The sequence below is a fragment of the Meleagris gallopavo genome, chromosome 3, assembly GCF_000146605.3.
Source record: "Meleagris gallopavo isolate NT-WF06-2002-E0010 breed Aviagen turkey brand Nicholas breeding stock chromosome 3, Turkey_5.1, whole genome shotgun sequence".
Classification (NCBI taxonomy): domain Eukaryota; kingdom Metazoa; phylum Chordata; class Aves; order Galliformes; family Phasianidae; genus Meleagris; species Meleagris gallopavo.
In genome coordinates, this window is record NC_015013.2 from 58881186 (window position 1) to 58902783 (window position 21598).

The window sequence follows — 21598 nt, forward strand, 5'->3', positions numbered from 1 at the left end:
CAGGCTGCCCAGAGAAGTTGTGGGTGCCCTGACCCTGGAGGTGTTCAAGGCCAGATTGGATGGGACCTTGGGCAGCCTGGTCTGGTATTAAATGGGGAGGTTGGTGGCCCTGCATGTGGCAGACGGATTGGAGCTTCATGATCCTTGAGGTCCCTTCCAATCCGAAAAAAGAAATTAAGAAATTACATATAGACATACATATTGTGTGTCAAACACAGGTGTATGTAAACTCTCCTTTGCCTTAAGTTGGTTTCCAAACTGATAACTAGAAAGGAGGATTTTTAAAGACTAGTTCATTACTTCCTCATAAATTCCAGTTCAGAAGTTGTAATTCATATCAATCATTTCTGCTATTGATTCTGAGTAGTATATACCATACCCCATTTATACGTATTAATATATACATAAAAGACTATTCACTTAAAATAGAGATGTAATTATAATTTTGTAATTTTCCTTAAAGTGGAGATCACACCTTTCTTTAAGATTGCTTAGTTTACTACTGTAATAAATATTCTCACTAAAATGGAAACATGATTCTAATTTAGTGGGAATGTATTTCTCACTGGCAGCTCCTTGACATCTCTTAGGTCCATGCATTGCTCATCTACTCCCAAATACTCACTTCTTGCCCTTCTGTTAAACTAGCTGATTTGATTCAAGCTTCTACTTAGCTAATTTGATATTGATTTTGTTTTAGTCTCCACCTTCCACCTCCTTGGCCTTTCTGTTTAAATTAAATCTGCTTTTAAATTGATGCCATCTCAGTCCCCCATTGCCAACACCTTAGCCTTTTCACTTAAATTGCATCTATTGTTAAATCAATCTTACTCCAGCATTCAGTGTCCAACTCTTAAGCTTTCCACTTGATATCACGTACAGGTCTAAGTAGTGTCTGTTTCTGTCCCTAACTTTCACCCAGCTTCTCCATTAAAATTAAATATCTTTTCAAATCTATTTTCCACTGCTGTTTCCAACCTCCTCACTTTTTCATTTCGAAATGGTAACCGTTTTGTGTCTGCTTTAATTTGTGGAGCTTGAAGGAAACTTTTCAGACTCCCACTCTTCTGTATAAATACCATCTCCCCCAACTCTTGTTAAATGTAACTGGGTTTTTCCAATTTCCAGCCTTAGCTTACATAAGATGTCAGTGTTTTGGTTGTTTGAGTGATAATTTCCCTTAGCCCAGTTACTACTACACCACTAAGAGCTCTTTATTGAGACAACATTTCAGTGCTGCTTTTGATGTGAGACACATAAGTCTGGACCAAGGTTGGTTCATGTTGTAGAGAGGGCTTACCAAGCCAAAATGGGTACAAATTTAATGAGGATCCACACCAGCAGTGAAATGGACAGAAATTATCTTGGTAAATGATCATAAATTATGTTGATAATATCATAACTCAGTAAAGTACATTGAATCAAGCTATGAATTTCCTGTCATAGGTAATTTTGGAAGATAATTTTATTTGGTAATATAATATTCCAAAGTATGATAAAATCATATACATAAGAATTAAACCATCAATAGTTCAGCCATTTTTTAAAATCTCAGTTCTGAATATCATAACCCAAAGGAGACCAACATGTATAACAAGGCAAAATATTCAATATCCTGTTTGGAAATGGGAGGGTTGACAATTGTTGTTTACTGATAAAATCAAAGCTAAGAAAAAAAAAACAAAGTATCACAAGGATTTTTTAGAAGAACAATCAAGGAAAAAGAAAGAAGATAATAAAATATTTTAAATGTTTGTTGTTTTTTTTTTTTACTAATCACTTTGATTTATCCTGTTGATTTTTACTGTAATTTATTCTCTAGTTCTCTATAATGCATATCTAATGTCATCACACTTTTAACCCTTCATAAAATTATCTTTCTAAATTCCTCTTATCTGTAAAACTAATTTGCTGTCTATATTGTGTACTTCTCAGATTTTGTTGTAGCATTTTATAGCCCAAATGATTTGAAGATATAAGAGAAGGAAGATTTATAGCAAAAGGTGTTGTCTCACTAAATCAATTGATATAGCCAGTCCTGCTGGGCCAGTCGATCAAATTAAATATATCACCTCTTGCTATAAAACTTATTTTCAATGAATAGAAAAGAACAGAACAGTTGGAAAGAACATACAAATGCCATGGGGTCCAAGTGCCTGATCCCTTCAGGGCTACCTAAAATCAAAGTAGATTATTGACAGAATTATCCAAATGCTTCTTCAGTGCTGACAGGTGTGGGGCATTGGTCACCTCTCCAGAAAGCTCGTTCTGGTGTTTAACCACTCTTTTGGTAAATAATTTTTTTCTAATGCCTAATCTGAAACTCCCCTAGCACAGCTCTTTGCTATTCCTGTCACTGGATCTCAGGAAGAAGAGTTGCACATTCCCCTGCACTCCACTTCCTTCTTAAGGAAGTTGTGGAGAGCACTGAGGCCACCCCTTAGCCTTTTTTTCTCCAGACTGGACAACCCAGTTGTCCTCAGCCTCTCCTCAAAGGCCATGTCTTCAGTCCTTTTTACCAGCTTTGTTGCCTTACTCTAGATGCATTCAAGTACCTTAATGTCCTTTTTATATTGTGGAGCCCAGAACTGCACACAGTATTCAAGGTGAAGCTGAACCAACCCTAAGTACAGCGAGAGAATCACCTCTTTTGGCCAGCTGGCTACGCTGTGTTAAATGCACCCCAGAAGGCAGTTTGCCTTTTTGGCTGCTAGGGCCCCCTGCTGTCTCATTTTGAACCTTCTGTCAACAGTATTACATTTAGCACGTGTTTCTTGTGTGCTTTATTAGCTCTTTCTCACAACTTTCTCAAGACTTTCTCTTGTCTTCTGTAATCTAGGACGTAGCCAGACTCCCTTCAATCTTCATTTTACGTAATTTTGTCCTGAAACAGTCAATATTGACTGTTTCCATGCAGTTGGTTTTGTTAGCTGAAATTTCATCTCAATGCATTTGTGTTTTTCTCAGTATTACAATTTAGGTGCAGCAAAACCAAATAATGCTGTGTTCCTTCCATCATTTATATGATGACACTTATTCCTCAACATTGATTTCTCTACATTTTCTTTTCCTTCTTAATCCTCACAGTTAATCAGGACAATGTGCTATTTTATAGGACCATATTTCAAGACTCACAAAGTTTTCATAAAAATGTATTTTTTAATTCATCTTTCTTCAGTGAAAGATTTTTTTATTTATGAAGTCAATATAGCATATTCTTTCTTTATCCTTAACAGATTAATACACCAGTAACTTCAAAATGAGTGCTAATCCTGTTACATACTTTGTTCCCTTTTGCACATTCATCTTTCTCCTAATGTGAAATAACACCAACTTTCTAAGTATGAGAAAACCATTTTCCTGGCTACATGTTTCCTGACACAGAGAATATTCATTTCTTTCTTCTTCATCATACATAAGATCACTGGCCAGTGTAAGCTCCAGTTTTTTAATGCTCTAAACTCTTTGTTCATTTTTTCATAGCTGAGAATGCAGTCATATGATGTTTGAGATTTTTTAAGACCTAATTTGAGTATGAAGAGCTTAATTAGTCAGAGCATTGGTAATGATAAAATAAATATTAAGAGATCAGCAAGACAATTTGAAGAGCAGGACAAAAGCATTAGCATGAGGTACACTGTTTCCCCGTTTGCAGAGAAGCACTTACAAACTAATCCTCACTGCTGCAGTTGGGTGCAATTAAATAGCAGACTTAGCAGGTGCATCTACAACAGCTCTGAGACAGATAAATCTCATATTCTAGGGGAAACTGAGAGCATCATAGAAGGACTCAGTAACGTGTTCAGAGGGATTGGAGAATGCTAGTTTGATACAGATCAACAGAAGGGTTATTTTGCCAGCTTCACCATCTGAAAAAAAATAAGGGCAAGAACAAAGGAAGTTCAAAGCTTGCTGGTTTGTGCTCATTCAGAGAGATAAAAGATTGAAAAGAGAGATTTGATAATCTGGAGATCATAGAAGGGGTTTATCCAGTTCTATTTCTGATCTGTAAACTTGAATTCAAAGAAGGCACAGTAAGGCCACAAGCTTATATGCTGGCTAGTCAAAGGGAGTTTGTGCTGGGTATCATGGTTGAGAAGAGAAAGGTTCCAGCAAGTGCTGGAGGCAGCGCTGTCTGCTTAGAAGAGGGGAAAAAAATGTAGTTTGAAGTTTACAGATGCTGAAACTATGGAAATGTGTGGTAGAAAGCATTGAGATCTATCTTCTCAAGGACTGAGGCAGACCATCACTAAGCATTATGTAGCAATGAGCAGGATTTTCAAAGGAGGCAAAGCATACAGTGCTCCACAGCAAGAGGCAAATGTCATGTGGTGAAGCAGGATTTCTATGCAGAGCCTCAGAGAGATAGTCAGTAGAGGCAAAGGAAATGGAAATTGCCTCATCTGAAATGGAAACCTATGTTACACAGCATCAGTGTGCTTGATACTATAGAGTGTAAGATATCACCGGATCAGTGCAATTCTGCGCTAGCATTTTTTTGGTTTCAGTACTATGCATACTTTTAGATGTGAATAAGTGCTAGAGCTTAATTGCTAGGATGGGAAGAACTGTCCCTGAAGAATGATCACAAGTGAGTCAAAAGCCTATGGGAGAGAGTTAGAGACTGGGGCAACAAAGGAAGCCTTGTGGCTGGAGTCTTCTACAGGTGTCCTGATCAAGCAGAGCCTTCTTCTTCAGCTACAAAAGGCATCATGATCACAACTCTTGTCCTGTAAAGGGATTTCAACAACCCTGATGTCTGCTGGAAAAGTAGCAAGGTGTAAGTGATCCCAAGAGGCTCATAGAGTGTACCAAGAATAACTTTCTCAACCAGGTAATAGACAGCCCCACCAGAGGGATGCAGTGCTGGATCTGTTGATCACCAATGATTAGTGACATCAGGATTTTAGGCTGCATGGGCTATAGTTACCAGGCAGCGGTGGAGTTCTAACTCTTGAGGGATATCAGACAGGCAAAGAGTAAACTCAGGAAAGCCAAATTCCAATCTTCTGGGAGTTAGTTAGTGAATCCCCCTGGGAATCTGTCCTTAAGGACAAGGGAACACAGCAGAGCTGGCAGATCATTAAGGAAACTTTCCTTAGGGCACGAGAGTTCTCCATCTCCAGGAATACATCTTCCCCCCTTTAGCCCTCTGCATAAAAAGAATCAATTCCTGGCATCCTGTAATAGAACATGTGGCTCTTCTGCTACATGACTAGAGCAGCCCATCTATTCAGACTTAGTGTGAAGTCTGACAGTACTGGCACCAGATAGCTGGAACAATCTGACTAGTTCAGACAAGGATATAAGAGAAATGTGTTTCTTGACGCTGGAAGACAACTGAAAAATTAGGAAGAATCACAGAATCACCAAGGTTTGAAAAGACCTCCAACAACATCCACCTACCACCAGTATTTTCCCACTAAAGCAAGTCTCTTTGTACAACATTTAAACAATTCTTGAACACCTCCACGGATAGTGACACCACCGCCATCCTGGGCAGCCCATTCCAGCACCTGATAACTCTTTTAGAGAATAAATTTTTCTTAATATCCAACTTGAACCTCCTCTGGTGAACTTGAGGTCATTCCCTCTAGTCCTGTTGCTAGTTATGTGGGAGAAAAAAACAACATTATATACGTATCTAGAAAGTTTATATAAAGTTACAAGTGCAAATACTGGAAAGTTCAAAGTTTAAACTTTGTGCATCTAGCCCTGACAGTCCCCATTTTTGCTTCCTCTTTCTTGTTGAATTTGGCTCCTTGTCTTACTATCCATCACATACTTTAACTAACTGATTATTTCTGTTAATTTCCTTAATGGCCATGGTTACATTACTATATATGCCATTCAAAGGTCTTAGCACACTGGGAAAAATGCAGTGCAAAACAGTATTTGGAGACCCATTGATTAGGATAATCTGTACATAAAAAGATCTATGCAAGCAGCTTCTAGCCTTCCCCTGTCCTGGACAGGGGATAGCTGGAGGTGCCATCAATTCTAGCCATCATTTTGAAGGCTTACCCTCATTTATAAAAATGAGAGGCAAAAATCAAGAGGACCTAAGCTATTCTAAGACAAGAGACTGCAGGATTTGTTAGGCATTGTACTATATCACTGCACTACTCATACTCTGCACTTCCCCCCAGACACACTTAGAATGTAACAGCTTTGAAAAGAGAAATCAGTAATATACCAATGGGCTCACAAGCTCTGGCAGCTGTTTGCACAGGGTCTGCAAGAAGGTCAGAGGAATATTGCCGGAGAAGCTGAATTCCAGATGAGAGATTGGGATGGGAGAAGGGAATTTTTCAGATCTCTGATTCTTCTCCATTACCTTCAAAAAGAAAGGAAATTTCAACTGGCATATGGGTGAATGCACTGCATTAATAGTAGTAAGGCATTCCTAAATGTCATCTGTCTACAAAAAAGTAGCCCTCAAAGTTATTGATGACCGTGGATACACCTTCTTCAGCTAGCAGCGTGTTGCACTTTTCTCACTCAGGCAGATTATGACAACTGCTCTGCTGATATGGCCCACAAGTGAATGAACACCATTTTAATGGACTACCCGCAGTGGGCAACCAGCACAGATTTGCACTTCCAAGCCCAGCAGGTAGTGAACTCTAAAAAAATATTTCATACTGGCCATGAAACATCCAGCAAAACTGCAAAACTGAGGTGACACAAGGAGAGAAAAATTCTCTGTGAATACGGATCATGTTATGCAGCCAGCTGCTGATAAAATAACGGGTTTCTGCTGTAACCTGCTATTATCTGTGGGGTGCTAAAAAATCCTCCCTTCAGGATTTTAAGTTTCTCTCTGCATGACTGTAGTTAATGACTGGACTCTATGGGTGTCCCATGCTTAGTGATTGAATATCCCCACTGATAACATGTTGGTCTTTTAATAAATAAATAAATAAAGGCATAGAATTATAGAACTCTGTGGGGAAAAAAAAAAAAGATGTTTTTTTCATTGAACTTACTTCCAGGCAGTTTCTGAAGTTAATTGTCGTAATCCTATGACTATACAGCAGGTATTATCCATAATCCAGTAGTCAGAAAAGAACAAAATCAATTATTCAATATCATCCTTAAAGCAATGTTTTGCCCTTGGGAAACATATGCAAACATTGCTGCTCACTTTTGTCTGATTAAACAGGGAGATGTGTATATCCTAAAAATTCAGTCAACGTGAAGTTTTATTTAATGTTCTTTTGTGGCCTTAGTTCTAGGAGTCTACTAGACATAAATGCTGAAAATATCTAGTAAAATCTGTCTGAATCCTTAAAATGAAAAGTAGCATACAATTCAAATAACTGGTGATGAATCTTCATATTAAGGAGCTATCAGCCATAAAATAGAGTACATAATGGAAAACGTCACATTCCGTTCTCTTGTGTGATAGAGCAGCTCTTGCCTTGAGAATTATCTTCACATGAATTTCAAGTCAAACTTCAGCTCTTGGATTGCAAAAGAGAAAGTCTCAACTAAGCAGATTTGAACATCTTATCTCAAAACTTTTTTGATGGTGCTATTAAGTGTTTTCTTTGTGAAAAACACATCTATGTTTCCAATCATAAATACATTCTGACTTCATTTCTTTCTCCAGAAGATCTGTTAGTAGAAGTACTGGTTGCTTTAAATTCTCTCCACGCTTACAGTTGCTGAGAAGAGTGATGTGTGATTCTGAAGTACTGAATTATTTCAAAAACATACTTGCCAACTCCTTCTATCACTTTCTTAGAAAAAAAAAACTAATAATCCTCAGTAGAGAGCTGGGAAAACTAAAGAATATTAAAAAAATAACACACACACACACACACAAAAAAAAAAAACCAGATTCTGTTACTCTGGAGGCATGATTTTTTTCCAAAAAAATGAAGAATTAGCTGTGGCTTGTGTTATGCACATAGATATTTTATAAATCAGCTTTTACAAGAATATATCTGCAAACGTAGCTCTTGGTCCCATTAGTGCTTAAGTCTTTTTTGATGTTTGGTGTTTTATTTTGTTATGTCATTCTGAAGGAGGGTAGCAACAAGTAAGAAATGCAGTTGAAGGGAGAGATGCAGAGAGGCTAGGGCTGCCACTCAGCTAGGCTGACCCTGGCCTGGGCTGACACCCAGCTGGGCTGGCTGCTCAGCATTCTATCCTGCTCAGGCAATTTTAAGAAAATAGTCTTGCAGCCAAGTTGATACTGCATAACTGAAGTGCATTAAGTTAAGTTTTCAGCCAAGCTTTTCCTCTCCTAGACTCAAGAGGAGAGGAGATTAAAATCAACAGGAGCATTTTCACAGATTTTAGAGGGTATTCATCGGTCCTTCTGTCTCTAAGTATCATTTCTCTGTCCCCTCTGGATGAGTTTTCTTTTTCTGTTTACCTTATACATATAATTCTCGGGAAGAGGCTACTAATTAGGTGCTCATACAGTGATTAGCACAATGAGGAGTTACGTAGGACTTTTATATATGTGTCTGTATATAAATAAGTAAAGGCAGTTGCCTTCCATGTGACCAAAGAATCCTAATGTGCTGTGAATTTGCCAGGTCTACATTGTTTCTGTAAGAAGCCATTCTAAACCAATAAAAATAATCTTCTCCCTGAACTTGATTTTAGATTTCTGGGGTAGCTTGAAAGTGTGGCTTCTGGAAGCTGTTGGAAATCTTAACAAAAATAGCAGGATACACGACTTAGATTAAAATGTCATTATTTTAAAATCATTATTACCATAAAAGGAACTGAAAACGTCTGAAGAGCAGACATCTCCACAATATTCCTAACAGAAATCTTGAGCTAAATTGGGAGGATTCTGAAAAGACTCCCTGCCCCCAGACGTTCATCCAGAGAAGATTCTGCTGCTTTTCCACATCCAGCTGCCACCTACTTATTCTCAACGGGTTTTTATTGTTGTCTTACATTCCTGCTAGTCCTTTGGTTTGTAAAAGTTGAGAAGAAATTAAACACTTCAAAGGAAGTAGAATCTGAATTATGAAATATATCCTGAGATTGCCCTAAGACCAAGAAGCTACATTACCCCACAGCAGAGCTGTGAATTAGCATGTATGCTGACAGGAGCATGCATGTCTGGTCAGTCAGATGTTTCCTTGTCTGATCAGGCACTGTGCTATGTGGATCTCAAAGACAACAGAGCACAGAGCCTTCTGGAAGCCACAGTATTTTTTGCCTACTTCTGGTATTGCAAACCTGTGCATGCGCTTACTTTTTTTTTTAATAATTTTTCCATACTTATTTTTCAGTTGACGTATTTTCATTTCCATTTGTTCATTTCTGGCACTGTTGTGTTTTCAGTTGATTTTATAGGCGGACTTGACACATACTCCTACCGACAGCCCCCCCAGGAACATGTTGAGTTAAAGCCTGTAAAGCCTGTAGGTAAGGTTCTGGTCCTGTGGACCACATTAATCCTTCCAACTGGACTGAAAGCTAACCTTCTCCTGACGTAATTTTGGCATGAGGTTACTAATAATTTAATTATACTTCAATTAGAACTTAATCAAAAATTAATCCACATAAAACATGCTAGTAAGGTCACTATGTCATTGATGACATATCCGCTAAGGCGAGGATTAAGAGATAGGACCATGTCTGCCGTGTTGTGCCTTGGCTTAACACAAGGAGAGGCTCACAGTGACGGATGGCATTGCTTCCCTGCTGACTTTTTAGCAAGAGGAGAGCTGATTTATGGCTGATGCTTCATAAATCTTAATGAGATTAACCCACTTATGGAAAAACAGAAGCTTTTACATTTGGGCTGAGACTGAAAGAAAAATGTTTGCAGAAAAACTAAGTCAGCTTAAAATCTATAGTTTCACAGCGACTTCATTATCCCTTTGCTGTCTGTTATTTGCTCCCACCATGGCAATCACAGTTTTCATAGGCATGTCCTACAAAATACTTTTTGTTATCTGATGATAATTTTGGATACACTTATTTGCATTTTAGTTGGAGTAAATTAAAGGACAGGGAGATGTTATCAGTATTTGGAAGAAGATCTGATTGCCTCAAGTAGATGATATTTCATTGTATTATTGTTAAAATAGAAGATATTCGTTTGGAAATTCTTTGATGTATATAAGTAGTTACATTGAAGCCTTCTATCTTTCCATTTACCTCTGGTCCTTTCAAGCTTCTTAAACATAACACCAAATGATTGCAGATAAATGACTGAACTTGATTTAACAACTTTATTGGTACTTTATTTACCAATCAAGATAATTAGAAAGAGACTGAAGGTTCTTCCTGGTTTTTGCATATGTGCATGTACTGGGAGTCAATCTAAAGAGGTCAATCGCTAACAAAGTGTTTTGAGTGGCCACTTGAACTTTGCTTGAGACTTTACTAATACTTGCATGCTTTTAAAATACATTTTACTCATGCTGTAGCTTTCAGTTTATAGGAATAAACATGAACAAAATTTCATAAAATCGAGTGCGTAAATACTGTAGGATTATGAATGCCCCAAAATGAGAAAAGCTTTATCTCAGTGTAACAGTGCATGTTACAACAGTAAGAAATATCACATTAAGACATTATGACAAAATAAAATAACAAGCTGTTTGATGTGGCATTAAGTGTATCACTATGTTGAAATCTGCATTTACATAATATTTCATTTGATGCTGATTTTAATGCATTTTCTTTGGGAAAAGTGACAGCAGAAAGAAGTTTTGACCATTCTTAAGAAGATGTTTGAGACTGAAAAGGGTAATTGTTATCTATGAAGAAGAAAGCCACAGATACAGTATTTACACTTCTCCATCAAAAATTTTAGTCTTTTTAATTTTAAAGCTGATGTAAGTTTAGATATAAAACAATATATGAGCAAAATTACTGTAATTAATGGAGATAAAAAATATTTCGAGGAAAGATTTATTCCTTCAAAAGCCGTTAGTTTTTGTACAAAAGTCACAGACTATGAGAATTTATTCTTTGAAAGCAGATTTAGGTTAAATAGCTCAAAGAATCTAGGGGATGTTGATGAGCATGCAGTACTGGAAAATAAATATCATCTTCCTATTTCCCACATATGGGACAAACAGAAGCGAAATCTTTTCCCTGAACCATGCAGTTTTCAGTTAAAATATGTGGAAGGCAGAAGGGAGAGCAAAGGGAGTGGGAAAAATTGTTGTGTTCTTTTTGAGACACATGACACATAGGCTGTAAAGAAATTTGTCTCTTCAGTTTTGTTTGCTTCAAACACAACATCAACAACCAGGTCATTTAATACTAATTAAAGTTTTTTTCTACGTACTGCTAGATGGAAAGTAGAGAAGCATGTGAACAAGGAAAAAAAAAAACAAAAACACGTTGCATTTGAATTTCATTTGAGTTTCTTCATTGTTACCATAATGTTTTGAAGAAGTTAAAAGTGTTACATTTTGGCTTTCACTTTTTTTTCTTCTTTTTTTAATCATTATTAGTGAATTTCGAAAGTTATACTTTGCATGACCATCATTTCTGCTAGAGTGAATAGGTCTGATCCAGTGCTATTCTGGTTGTAGGCAACCCTGTCTGGACATACACTGAGTTCCTTAATTCCAAAGGAGAAATTGCATTGCTAGAACTGTTGCTAGCTTCTGAGATTCACAAAGTGTCTGAGAAACTGTCAATTGAGGGGTAACCACTCTGGAGGTTCTGTGTCCTGCTCAGTTCCTATCTTCTCTTGAGAGTCAGTCCACCAAGGCCATCACAGAATTTCCAAGCTTGCACAATTGAACATGGCTTACAGGCAGATGGAGAATACATTCAGCAAGCACGTGAATGTGTGAGTCCAGCTCAAAAGTATGTTCATCATCAGGTGAAAATCTATAACCTAATGAACATTTATCTTACGCTGCTAAAATATATTATACTAAAAAGAGTCTATTATTATGTGCACTTCCATCATTTTTCTTCATCAACAATATTGTTCCCCACGTTTTTTGCTTTTCTGGTATGCATAATACAAAGCTACCACTTTGTATCCAGCTACTCATTCTTGACCTTATATGTGAGTCTTACAACTGAGGAAGCTAGTGACTAGACTTTTTGTTTCATTAGTTACTAACCTGTCAGCTGTTGTGAATTTACATCTAAGAAACTAGAAGAGGCATAAAACAGGTTTTCATTTGTAAATAATTCATATGTTCTGTTTTTTTAGGTCGAACTAAGTAATGGATGTTCACTCAAGACTTCTGCTGTTGTAGATGAAGAAACAGATGTTAGAAGAAAAGACCAATCTTGTGACTCATCGTTCTGGAAGAAATGCATTGTCCGTTTCTCACGGCGCGTGGATTGTTCTTCCCACAGGCTCAGTGTCATTATCAGCGTTGTTATTTGGTAGATCCTTGTAGATGATCTTGAATTTTTGAATGATTTACTTATATGGACACTTGTAAATTGTAAATTTTTTCTTTTTTAATTTTAATATTTTTACAACATTTAATGTTAAGGCATGAAAACAAAACCTGTGAAAACTATGAGAAGGGTGCATCTTTCTCAAGGAAGTCAGTATTTTTTAACTGATAGAATCATACCGTGCCTGGTAAAAATCGTGTCAGTGGTTTGGACTCCAAAAAATACAGCAGGAGTTAAATCCTAATGGTGCAAAGGAGCTGTATTTTGAAATTTGCAGTGCTCATTGCTTGTTTTATTTTTGAACTGCGGTATACAGTAGGAGTAGGTCTATGACTCTACTTGACCAGATGTTCCAGTACAAACATACTCATCTAATTATTGCAATTCATATATGGCTCCTTCTCCCTCTCTAATCTCTTACTCTGAGCCCATCAACAATAGCTGTCTCTGATTCAAAGAGAAGTAGAATGACCATACAATCTGTGGTTGTCAGTCACTAGAAACCCTTAATTACAGGGTTCTTTAGGTGTCTGTGATTTGCACACTTTTAAACTCTTTTCCTCCCTTCTCCCAGGAAGAAGCCAAGCATGAATGTACAGTATAAGGCACCACCTTCAGCCTTAGAAGCCTCTGGGAAATAATTTTGTTCCTTATTTAAAAGTAAACAAGCAAATCTGAATATGTGTACAAAAATTTGTAAAGTTATTTGTAAATACTTCTAGACAAAGAACATGTATGTAACTGTCGTATTTTGTTTTCTATTCTGTCACCACTAGCATAAAGTGATACACAAAAGCTACTTTCTTTGGGGAATTGGCAGTCTTTTTACCGGAACTCTGTGTTTCTTTCTTCTTAATTACTGTTTAAAATATTGTGCATAGTTTTATACACCAGAGTACATCTCTTCACATAATGTGCCTCACCATCAGTATAAATTTCATCAGGGCTTGGGGGCCATTTCCCTTTTTGTGGTTTCTCATTTTGTGTTTTCTTTGATGGGATTGTCATGAAAAGCATTCTTTCTGATATGCATGTCTCTATCTCTCCACTGGAAACTGAACTAAGGTCCACTAAGTTCTTTCATAAATTTCCCTAATAATCTTCAGCTAGTAAATTGCATTCCAACAGCTTTCAGATTCTCAGTTCGCAGTCTTCTCTTGAAGCTTGTCTATCCTATCTTTTCCAGTCTGAGCAGATGTGAAATAGATGAAGACTTGCTTTGATTCTTTCCCTTAGATTGTCTATTTGTGTTAATTAGTGATATGAACCTAATGAGACTGTTAATATAGTCTACCATTTTTAGGTAGAAAGGCTTCTGTGGTTCATCCACTTGTTTTCCACTTAGTTGAACCAAAGGCCTCACCATCTTTGGAGAAAACATCAACTGAACGTGGATTAACCTTCCCTTCCAGTATGAAGTGTTAAGACAAAATCAACAGAAACAACTGAATAGGACTCTTTCTTAGTATTCTTAGGGCTCAGTATACCTCAAACAGTAAGTGTTTTTATGTAAGGTCAGACTGTGCCAAAACCAAGAATGCTGTACATGAAAATAATGCCATCTGTGATCATGTATTTGAATGTTTCTCATATGCTATTTTCTCATATTTTCTAGATTATTGCAAATTACCGGGTTTGTCCTTTCTTGAAGACTTCATCTATGTGAAAAAAACAAGTATTTGTCACAAAGCTAATATAAATACTATCAGTTTAGAGGCTTCATGGAGAAGATACAATGTGAATTTCTTTGTAGTTGCCGTATTCTAATAAGGCAAAAAACATTTTTATCTACTTGTGTAAAATTTTACTTTTGCTTAGATTATTTCATTTATTTATATGATACCTTGAACAATGACAATGTCTATTCAGCCAGTGCCTGCAGCCTTCTGAGTTTGAGATGGCTCCAGAATTTTGGAGACTGGCAAATCTGAGTGTTGTTCAGAGTCAAATGGCTTTCAGGAGCTGCCTTGTTTCACCTTTCTCCATTTCAGAGAGTTCACAGGGTGGGCATCTAGTATTGATTCCAGTGATCAATGCAGTTCACATATGGGCTTTGCATTTCAGCATTAACTTAATGGCATTAATTGTTATGGGTTGGTAGATAAGAGGCTTCCAAATGAATCCAGTTCTACCATGAGGACCGAGAGGAGAAAAGGGAAGGAGCACTACATCCTCATCATTTGCACATTCTCCTTCAGAGCAGAATGCACCCTATTCTGGCAAAGCTTTGGAAGCATCTATTTAATTTTCTACCAAGACAGACATATCTGCTGGATCATGTTTTACAAATTTGTCTGGATATACCTCTTTCTTGCCCTTCTGTTGAACTTTCAGATTTTCAGCTTATTGATGAAGAACCATGGGCACACCACAAAAATTCTGCAAAAACAGAACCTGACTGCTCTTCTATCTATCTGATATATTGATCACTTTTTAGCTTGAGAACACTAACTAGCATATTACAAGTAAGCTTAAAATCTTGGAACCCTTTCCAGTACAGCAAGTTTCCCATCTGTCTCATTTAACAAACAGAACAACCCTAATTGAGTGGAATTTGTCTTCATTAGAACAAGCGAAAATGGACACTGCAATGCCAAGGAAAACTGTCTTTCTTTTCTAAATTGAGACACACGAAAAAAAGTACCTAGAAATCTGTAAGTGCTGGGAAAAAAAATCTTGAGAATAATAAATGGATTTGAGTGTTAATTGCTGTGTCATCCAATGAAGTATACATACTGGCTAATGTTTTGGAAATCTTGAGAAATAATGCTTTTCTAACACGTATGCTTTCAGTAAGGTGATAGGTGACTCCCAGATCAACCAGCAACGTAAGAAATAAGTGCTGACTTTCTAAATAAGCTTGAGTAGTTTTGTTAAATTTAACTGCAATTTGCAATTCAAGAATGGCTGCATTTTTACTGCAAAAAAGAGTTTGCTCCTAGAATTTCAGAGCAGATCATCAGTTGGTATAAGCTGTCCCTTGGTGGAATTTGTGTACCATACTATAGCAATTTATAACAGCTGGAAGATTTGTCCTTCAGCCTTTTAGATCTTTTTCCCTCCTGCAAGTCTCTGGCTAATTCAAGTTTACAGATAATTAGATTTGCAATGGTACTTTTTCTGATAACGAAACTGGACACATGACTGCAAAAAGCAGCTGCTACATATTCAGTAAAGATTGAGCTGGGTACCAACAGACTTTTAAAAAAGCAGCTGATGGTTTTAGCACCTGAGAATGGGAAACACATGAAGAAATGTTTATGAACAGATTTTATCGTGGCTGATAAGCCAAGAAGAAGAAGCCAACTATATCCTAGGCTGCATCAAAAGAGGGATGGCCAGAAAGGTGAGGTATGTGATTGATCCCCTCTACTCTGCCCTTGTCATGCCCCATCTGGAGTACTGTGTCCAGGCCTGGGAGTGCTGCAACACTATAAAGATACAGAGCAGTTGGAGTGGGTCCAGAGGAGGGCCACAAAGAGGGCTGGAGCACTTCTCCTTTGAAGAAAGGTAGAGGGAGCTGGGCTTGTTCAACTTGGAGAAGACTGCAGGGAGACCTCGTTGTGGCCTTCCATTATGTGAAAAGAGCTTATAAACAGGAGGGAGACTGACTTTTTACATGATGTGATAGTGACAGGATAAGGGGGAATGGCTTTAATCTAGAAGAAGGAAAATTTAATGTAGAAGTTAGGCTGAAATTCTTTATTCAGAGGAAGGTAAAGTTCTGGAAGAGGTTGCCCAGATGGATTGTGGATACCCCATCCCTTAAGATGCTCAAGGCTGGGTTGGATGGACCCTGGGCAGTCTGACCTAGTGTCTGTCAACCTTGACCACTGCAGGGAGATGAAACTGGTTGATTTTTTATATCTTTTCCAACACAAGCCATTCTGTGATTATATGATAGAGTGATGATATATTAAAATTGCTGGTGTTGCAGGAGACAACATGGTTGGGCTGTTGTCCACAGCTTTTTCCTATCCATAGAGATTTTTGACTCAAAAAAACCTGGATTTATTACATCTTTTGGAGATCAATCGTGATCTTAAGTTGCTCTCTAAAATACAACCGTTTACTGTCTGTATTTGATAAAGGGTCCTTATAGTGATAGAATATGTTACTAACTACTCTAGATGATTTCCAGTAGAACTGTATCAGTTTAAATCGCAGGAATTTTACCTGGTTTTATTTAACATCTGCTTTCTTTCAGCAGCAAATTTTATTAAGAAGATGATATTTACTATGTATTGTTAAAATATTCGAGTTTGAACCTAGAGGTATGGGACTTTGTTAGCATGTCACAAAAATAACTTTTCATTACTAAAACCCTGGGGCAATGCATTTGGGCCACACAAAAGGATTTAGTCCTTCCCTGAGAATGACAGATTTTCCCAAAACTATTAGGGGCATCTTTTTCTTTTAAACAGCTTTTAGTGCAAGCTTTCTTTGTTCTTTGCAGCTGCCTGTGTATGAGTCTTCGGTTTCCTCTCTCCATCCAGTTGTCAATTTGAGCATAGCAAAACTTCCATCACCTCCATGCCCCACATGGCTGGTGTGCCCTTTTTCATACTGGCAACTGCTCTGTGCACCCAGCTGTCTGCCTGCCTTTCGTGTGGGGATTATCTGATTTTAAAAAAGCCAACCCAGCAATCTATCAAGTTCCTTTAACAGCCTTTGACAGCAGCAAACAAAAATTGACATCCCAAACTAATTGGCCTGCCTCCTTGTAGAATCAGTCTCATCTAGTTTAATTATAACAAATTGCAACTTAGGAGCTCTTTTGTACACTGAAGAGGTTTCTTTTCAAATTGGTGAGATGTTCCTTCCATCCAAAACTTCCACATCTGCAAGTGGTTTTTTTTTTTGGTTTTTTTTTTTTGGTTGGTTTGTGTTTTTTTTTTTCTCAAATAAATTCAGCTCTTATCCACTGTGCTAAACATCTTGTTAGAATCTGGTTCTTTAGTGCCTGAAATGGTGATGATACCATGTCATTTCTGGGCAGAACTGTGGTTTTTACATCAGAGTGGCAACACTGTATCCTTAGGTACCATTTGAGAAATAGTGGGGTACCACTACATAGGATGGAGGATGCCCTCATCCATACAGCTGTGAAGGAGTGCTCTTTGTCCTCTCTATTCAGGAAGCCAACCATCTCTAAAGCATAATCATCAGGGGATAAGCCTGAAAGATTAGTTAATTTACACTAAAAGAAGATCACAAATTTTGTGTACAATCAAGGGATTCAGATTTTTGCTATTTCCTATCAAGTTCACTGCTGCAGGATTTGCCCCTTAGAATTGTGCTTGTATTATATTCTGATGATCTGCTTGCAGTATGCCAGAGCATCCCTGATCACCTTTGTGTACCAGTAACCTTCTGCTTCACTGTAATAGGTCATAAGGCTTTCCAGGTCTCTAAATACTTGCTTAACAGCTAAGGACAGAAATCTAGCTTGTACTGCTTGTTTTCAGCATCTAGTATAAGATGTACTTTTTTTTCCCCAGGTTGATAGATAATAGCTGATAAATGATGGTTTCTTGCCATAATTTCATACTTTCATACAAGTCATAATTCAAATGTTTTTCTTTGATTTTAAACAAATTAAGCATCTGGATTTATTCCTGTCTCTCCATGAGTGACTGCTCATCAACCATGCTACACAGCCTCATACATGGTAACATTATGGCATAGTTGCTATGGCGCGGTCTATTGCCTTTCAAAACCAGCAGCAGACTCTGGTGATAGTCTCCCTAAATGTCATCCATGCATAAACAATACTGGAAAAGCAAAAAGCATTCTCCTTGTTTGGCTTATTCCCCTGGAGCCTAATATCACAGCTTTAAACTTTCTTTTTTTTTTTTTCCTATTTATTTCACACCAGCCTTATTGCAAACGTTATCAAAATACTCAGGTGAGTCCATGCCAAGCAGACTCACTGAGGTTGAATTATAAGTTGACTGAACGTGACTCTAATAATAATCTAAATTCTCTTTTTTTCTACAGTATTGTATATCTGCCCAATTAGTAGAGCATCATATTCAAGGAGGGATTACAGAATTTCCTAACACATCACATAATTGGAATGAGAACAGTACTACATGTGAGCAAACAAATCTGCTACCTGCATTGTCCCATATTGTTCAATAACATGTCACTAGGGTGTATTTATCCCTCTTTATCTGTGTAGCCATAAACAGAACAACAAGATCCAAGTGCTGGGGCAAATGAAAGCCAACAACTTTGTTTAAATAACCTTGGTCTGATATTCATAAGCCACACACCAATATGTTGTTTCTTCTCAGCAAGTAAAGCTGTCTGGCTTAAAGGTTGCAGAGAGATTCTCAGGTGTGCGACAACCAATCCTTCTATGCCACTCTTACACATACATATTCACACTTGTGTTTTGGTTTATGAAGGCTGTACAATTAAAATAAGTCTGCTTGATCTGAAGCTTTCACGAGCAGTTGTATCTACACTGCTGTAAGGAGTATTCCTCTGGGAGACCAAAATTACTCCTACAGAAACCATTGCCTAGGACTCATCCTGGCTAGCAGCTCTGGAGGGAGCCCACAGGAATCCAGAGCGTAGGGAGGAGCAATCGGTCCTGGCAGCCACAGCCAGATCCCAGCCCTAGGCTATATGGCTTGCACCAGCCTGCTGAGAAACAGCCCTGGGAGCTCCACCAAAGCCCTCCCCGTCTTTTCTGGGAGCTACGTTTAACTGCATATAAACCCAGGCCTTGAGCTGTGCTGTGCTTTTCCCTGGCCAGGGACTTGGCTGACCCTGACTGTTTCCTGAGTCCAGCCCTGGGCTCCCCAGTATGAGAGACATAGAGATATTGGAGAGAGTCCAGTGAAGGTCCATGAAGATGATGAAGGGACAGGAGCAACTTTCCTGTGAGAAAAGGCTGAGAGAACTGAAACTGCTTGGCCTGTAGTAAGGGGGGCTGAAGGGGATCTCATCAATGCCTGTAAATACCTAAGGGGAAGGTGCAAGGAAGACAGAACTAGTCTTTGATCAGTAGTGTCCAGTGCCAGGAGAAGGGATAATGGGCACAAATTGCAAAACGGGATGTAATTTCTGAACACCAGGCAGCACTTCTGTGCTGTGCAGTTGATGGAGCACAGGCTGCCCAGAGGCTGTGTAGTTTCCTTTTTCGAGATCTTCAAAAGCCTCCTGTATGGGACTGGGCACCCTGTTCTGCTGTCCCTTTTTGGGCAGGGGTTGTGCCAGACCTCTTCCAACACCAGCCATTCGGTGATTCTGTGATCTGAATCACTAACACTAGCTCCCAGCTTTGCCTCAGACCTGCCTCATCATATCATCTTTTCTGGTTCTTTCTGAATGGTACCACTGTTTTCATTGGGCACTAGGGGTCAGCGTCCACCACCTGCAGCTCCGGTTTGCCTCCCCTCACTAATCATACTTCTACTTCCCCTAACAGAGAATTATGTTACATCTTTATTCTGACCCCAACTCTTCCACACTTCCCCTCCTCACTCTCTGGGTTGGGAAGGGGATCCTTGTTGTTTGACTATGTAAAGCATCCTCCACTGACACCATAAGATGCACCAGTGATGAAAATGAGAGAGAGAGACTGTGTTAGCTGAGGATAAAGGATCTTGGCATGTAGTCCATTTTTTGATTTGTGATATGCCAGGATTTTCTCAAATCTGCCAAAAGTCTTTGTGTGCTCTCTCCTCACTGTTAACAGGTGACAGGATGAGGGAAATGGCCTGGAGTTGCAAAAGGGTAAGTTTAGTTTGGATATCAGGAAAAACGTATTTACAGAAAGGGTTGTTAAGCACTGGAATAGGTTTCCCAGGGAGGTGGTTGAGTCACCATCCCTGGATGTGTTAAAAACTCTTTGGATGTGGTGCTTAGAGACATGATTTAGTGGAGGGTTGTTAGAGTTAGGGTAGTACGGTTAGGTCGTGGTTGGACTTGATGGTCTTGAAAATCTTTTCCAACTTGAGAAATTCTATGATTCCATGATTCTATAATTCTATAGATTTTATTTAGAATTAGAAAATATTTGGCCTTCTCAGGCAAGCAAATATGTAAAGGTGTTTTCAAGAGATGAGTTTATGATGCACGTTTGATGACAAACACTAAACCCATGTGCAAGAGCGCATAAAGAAATTATCTTTATGACAGATAAATATATTATCTTTATGTGCTCTTATAAAGATGTTATCATCCTAATTTAGATTTCATCTTGTTAAATATTTGATTCAGAAGCATGATTAACAGATGCGTGAAAAGTATCTGATTTAAAAGACATTCCCATGACTCTGTCCAGTCAGTAAGAAATTAAACTTTTGACTATTTTAACCTACCACATCTATTTCTTATTGCAAGAATCTGAAGAGAAAATAAAAAATAGAGAGTGAAAGAAGAGAGATCTGGGGAAAGAAATAAATCAGTCTTACAAAAGGAACTTGACAAAGGGAAACTAGATAGTTGAAGTAGGGAAAAAAAGAGGAAAATTATTTTTGCGTTTTTTTTTAACATCACGAGGACTATTTGCTAGAATGAAAATCCCCATAGCACATATGCGCACAAACAGGTACCTTTACCATTGCTTTTATCATACTACAGGGTTTCAAAAACCCTGACTGGTTTTACAGTCTTTCATCATTAAAATTTAATATGCCAAGGACTATGGATTCAAAGGAGTATTAAAAGTTATGATTTAACTGTTCTGCTGTGCACATCATGCCACCTCATGGCTAGTGGTAGAAATACAGTGCTCAAGATTGGTATTTCAAAAATGTAGCAGTAGGGGAAAAATAATAGCACATCTACATTATTGTTGAATTATCACAAGCCCCATTGGGACCAATCAATGCAAAGTGCTAATATGCAACTGTTGAATTATATATTATATGTGAGGACAAAACACCATAAAACACACCTCCTTTTAACAGTTGAATATGCTGTTTTATTGCAAACACATTGCTAACATAACATTTAACCCAGATCTGACTTAGTGCCCCAAAGAACTTGTCCTTTGAAACACGTCTGCCTGTTTTTGGTAGGTTAGCTGGAAACACATGGTTATCATCTCCAAAACTATCATTTCTTATTATTTCTTTGCTTCTGTCCTCCAGTAACAGGCAATATTATTCACTTACAGTTGGATAACTAACAAAAAATTCCAGTCCTGGTTGTGGGCAAAATACACCTAAATGTCAGGCATGGATTTCAGAGTGACCTAAAAGCCTTACTTTTAAAA

General features: G+C 38.1%; 1 protein-coding gene across 2 annotated transcripts in view; it reads left to right on the forward strand.

The window, feature by feature from the left end:
- The window catches only part of NKAIN3 (sodium/potassium transporting ATPase interacting 3), a 352665-nt gene extending 337382 nt beyond the window's left edge, over positions 1 to 15283 (forward strand). Inside the window, exons 6-7 of one of the 2 annotated variants that reach the window (XM_010708976.3) lie at positions 9316 to 9399; positions 12167 to 15283. In XM_010708976.3, coding sequence (XP_010707278.1) covers positions 9316 to 9399; positions 12167 to 12180 — 98 coding nt within the window. In that variant the 3' untranslated portion in view covers positions 12181 to 15283. The remainder of the gene's footprint in view (positions 1 to 9315; positions 9400 to 12166) is intronic. The other variant, XM_031552871.1, reaches the window with a different exon arrangement.
- Positions 15284 to 21598: the final 6315 nt, after the last annotated feature.